At 51.8% G+C, this 3,658-nt stretch overlaps 1 protein-coding gene and 1 long non-coding RNA gene across 4 annotated transcripts in view; one reads left to right on the top strand and one right to left on the bottom strand.

Annotated features, from left to right (window-relative positions):
- Positions 1–3,507, top strand: part of LOC116068993 — a 3,696-nt gene extending 189 nt beyond the window's left edge. The window contains exon 2 of the long non-coding RNA XR_004109793.1: positions 3,230–3,507. This is a non-coding gene — a long non-coding RNA (uncharacterized LOC116068993). The remainder of the gene's footprint in view (positions 1–3,229) is intronic.
- Positions 1–3,658, bottom strand: part of LOC116068978 — an 11,258-nt gene that overhangs the window by 4,891 nt on the left and 2,709 nt on the right. For all 3 annotated transcript variants that reach the window (XM_031339219.1, XM_031339203.1, XM_031339208.1), the window contains one exon: positions 3,224–3,405. In XM_031339219.1, the coding sequence (XP_031195079.1) occupies positions 3,224–3,405 (182 nt within the window). The remainder of the gene's footprint in view (positions 1–3,223; positions 3,406–3,658) is intronic.

The raw sequence follows: 3,658 nt of genomic DNA, 5'->3' as shown, positions 1-3,658 counted from the left end.
CCACACCGCTTCCCCCCCCACCCCCCCCCATCCTGATAATCTTTCTGTTCTACTATCTCTGTGAATGATGGACCAGAAGGGAAGGCAAAGCATTTGAGAACCATCATCAGAAGTAGGTTTTGAGAACATTTAAGCTACAAGCATACCCATCATGCTTTTCAGGAGACCTAACTGTCACCAGGAGGATAAGGTGAGAGCAGAGGATGGCTCTTGAGGTGATGACATTAACAATGGCAGTTCTTGTACTGAGTGCAACCCCTGCTCCCCAGGCCTTAAGACCCTCTCCACAGAGTCCCCCTCAGCCTCTTCGGCAATCCTGGAAGTCTTTCCATGAAACCCACTGCAGTAGTGAGGAAGTGAGGCTCAGGGCAGTAGATAACATGCCAAAAAGGGCAGACAGAGGCCTAGAGTAACCATTTGAGTCCACCCTTGGGGCACAGCAGGACTCCATCCCCAGACTCCATGATTGGATTCAGGTTCTCTTAAACCACTTAAATGGTACACCCCCTGGGTGGAAAGAGAGGGGTACCACTGGCCACAGAAGGAATCATGATGCCCTTCTGCTGCGTGGCTGTCAAATTTCATGCCTGCTCATCCTGTAAAGTGACCAGTGTATCTGGCGAGAGTCAGTCCATCATACCTACTGCAAGGCATCCCCCTGCCTTGCCTTGTGGGCCTCATGGGAGCAGTGTCTCCAGACAGAAAAACTAGTGAAGTCAAACAGAGTAAGGAACCGTCCATCTCCTTTGGGCCTGGGGCCCTGAAGCTGCCTCTGTCTGGACACATCACCTGACTGAATGAAGACTTTCAAGACAAACAGACGCTGAGATCCCTGAGATCCACAGACGACAGCCTTGAGTCCTTCCAACGACAGATAAACTCTCTCGCCAAAGCCTACTATCTTCCGAACTTGGGGAAACTTACTTGATAGTAAGGAAGGCGTCATGTCTATGTAGATAATTCAAGTGTTGTTTAAGACCAGTGTTAATGCCCTCACAAACTCTGTACAAACTCACTCTCAATTTCCATCCACTGAGCAATTAATTGGTCCAATAATCCCTTTGCTTCCCAGCCCCCATCCCTCACTACCCTTGTGTCTTATGTTGTGTTTTATTCTAATGTTTATACCTCACACCACCCAAAATTTTTACTACAAATAACTTAGGACACAGTCACTCCAATGACACCTCCCCTTTAAGAAAAAGAGAAAGGAGGACTTGTGGGTCAAGTGGAACAGTGTCTCCAGACAGAAAAACTGGTAAGGTCAAACAGATTAAGGAACCCCTGCAATTCTTCTTCCCTGCCCCTCCTTCTCAACTCCTCGTGGTTCCCAAGGCATCTGGGTACTCAGGAGTTTAGGAACCACAGCCTTGGCCCCAGTCCAAGCTGTTTCCCACCGGGAGGAACACAGGCTGGAGTCCCCATCTTGGGCTGCCTTCTACCTCCCATGAGCCTGGTACCCAATGGCAGAAAGGGAGGAAGATAGCCTAGCGCCTCTGCATTTCATCTCCCTGAGCTGTGCTCACACTTCCCAGAGGCGAGGTGAAATGCAGACCCACATTGCCTCAACTTCGCTCTTAAAAATGAGAATGGTTTCCAATACCTCTGATCCCTTCACCTTTTAAATTCTCCTTCCTGGTGTTGGGGTGGGAGAGGACCCAGAAGGCTGTCCTGGGGCTCCTCTACTGAGAGATCTCAACATTTAGCCATGGGAGGCTGTGGGCCATATGGCCTCCAGTCAAAGAAGACAGAAGTAACAAGCCATAGCCTTTTCCTGGGAGGAAGTACCACAGTGGCCCAGAAGACTGTCTAGAGAGTTATCCCTAAGGCTGAAGAGCAGCCCCCCTGGGAGCATATGGGGCTTCAGGGGAAAACCTTGCAGCAGCTCCTGGGGAAGTCTGCCACAGAAACACGTGGACTGCTTGAAGAGCAGCTCTGAAGCCAGCCAAACCCACGCCAAGTGCCTCTCAGCTCTGGAAGGAGAGCCACTGCCGAGCAATACATCCAAGTTCTGTGTACCTCCAAGACTCAGAAATGTGTCCATCAGCTGTGGACAATCGCATCAGGCTGGGCAGCAAGGCGGCAGAGACAAGCGTGGAGCGAGGGGAATCAAGAGTCCTTCCCACAGCCCCACAGCAAAGCTGCCAGGGGCTCCCTGCTCGGCTTCACCACCGGACAGTAGGAGGGAGAGCCAGCTACCTAACACTCCCTTCCTCTGTGAACCCAAACCTGATGTCCCCATGTGCCTTCGCAGTCTGCCTAGCTCCCTTGATGCAACCTGTGTGTGTCTACTAACCAATGGAGGGGGACCTGGGAGCCAAGGTCAGGGGTGGACTGGGCTGAGAGTAACCTCACCTGGCCAGCACTGTGGCTCAGCCTATCAGGATAAGTCAGGGAGCTCACCAGAGCTGAGCTGACCACCTTCCCTCCCTCAACTCCAGGACTCTCCAACAAGGCTGTCGTGCAGGGACAAGAGCCTTGGTGCCAGTGCAGGTACCGGCACACCCTGTGTTTTGTGTCTTATATCCCAGGTTAGACACTCCTGACCACACTCAGTGTTATGGGTCTCTTTGTCTCCGTTTAGAGTCCCCTGAAATCTTCTCTTCACCCATAGCTAGAAGGATCCATAGGTCCTGGTCCCTAAAGAAGAAAGTCAGAGGTTGGTGACTCTATAGCATTGGGTTTCAGAGTCCCTGACTGAGGCCAGCCTGGTCCTGCTGGCTTGCAGCTGCCTCAGCTCCAGCAGCCCCAGCCTCTTGACTCGTACAGCTAAGGCCTCCAGCTGTCTGTCTTGAAGAGCCCAGCCCCCAGGCTATCCACTCCCCCCTCAGCCTGTCCCCTCACTCTCCCCACCCCAGACTCTCCACTCACCTCCACTGGGGAAGTTTCTAGGGGAAAGTAGGGCTGAGTTCAGGAGTCGCAGAGCTCAACCAGTCGGAGCTGGAGTCTCGGCTCTGCCACTTCCTGGTGTGACCTTTGGTAAGCAGCAGATCTCATTCTTGACATCTGGGCATGGGGCTAACACCGACTTGCCCATAAAGCTGCTCATGGCCTCTCACATACAGTAGGCAGCTACTGAGTGTTAACGTAATAGCCTCTCATCCTGTTCTCTCTGCCCCCCCACCTCCCCCCACCTCACCCCCCCATCCCATGGGTTGCAGGGATGGCAGATGGAGGTCAGGGTTGGTGGCAAGCACCCTTACTCACTGAACCATCTTCATACCTACAGGAGAGCTTTTAAAGATAAGACCAAGGAAGATTGCATCAGATATTTTGAAGCAATACGTGTCGGCCACGATGATTAATAACAGGAGTGATGTCAGTCGGAGGTTGAACAGTCTTGCTGAGTGGGCATCCTTGTAGTGCCTGCACGTGCGGTGGCCTCTGTGCAAGTTTACAGTTGGCCTGAGACAGAAGCAATCATGCTGGAACAGTCCTTCCTCATGACTGTAAGACTCCACTTTCTTTCCTTTGGGTCTGATTAAATTGACACAGTGATTCTGACAATATTTGCTTCAACCCATTCCACAGGTGAAGAAACAGAGGCCTAGGGACCATTAGATTTTCCCAGGGTGACTCAGCTGGGAAATATCCCAGAGCTACAATTCAGTTTGTGACTTTTTTCTCTTTCTTTTCCTATTCTCTCTCTCTCTCTCTC

The sequence above is a fragment of the Mastomys coucha genome, unplaced genomic scaffold, assembly GCF_008632895.1.
Source record: "Mastomys coucha isolate ucsf_1 unplaced genomic scaffold, UCSF_Mcou_1 pScaffold1, whole genome shotgun sequence".
Taxonomy (NCBI): Eukaryota; Metazoa; Chordata; class Mammalia; order Rodentia; family Muridae; genus Mastomys; species Mastomys coucha.
This window is presented reverse-complemented; position numbering and strand designations above follow the sequence as displayed.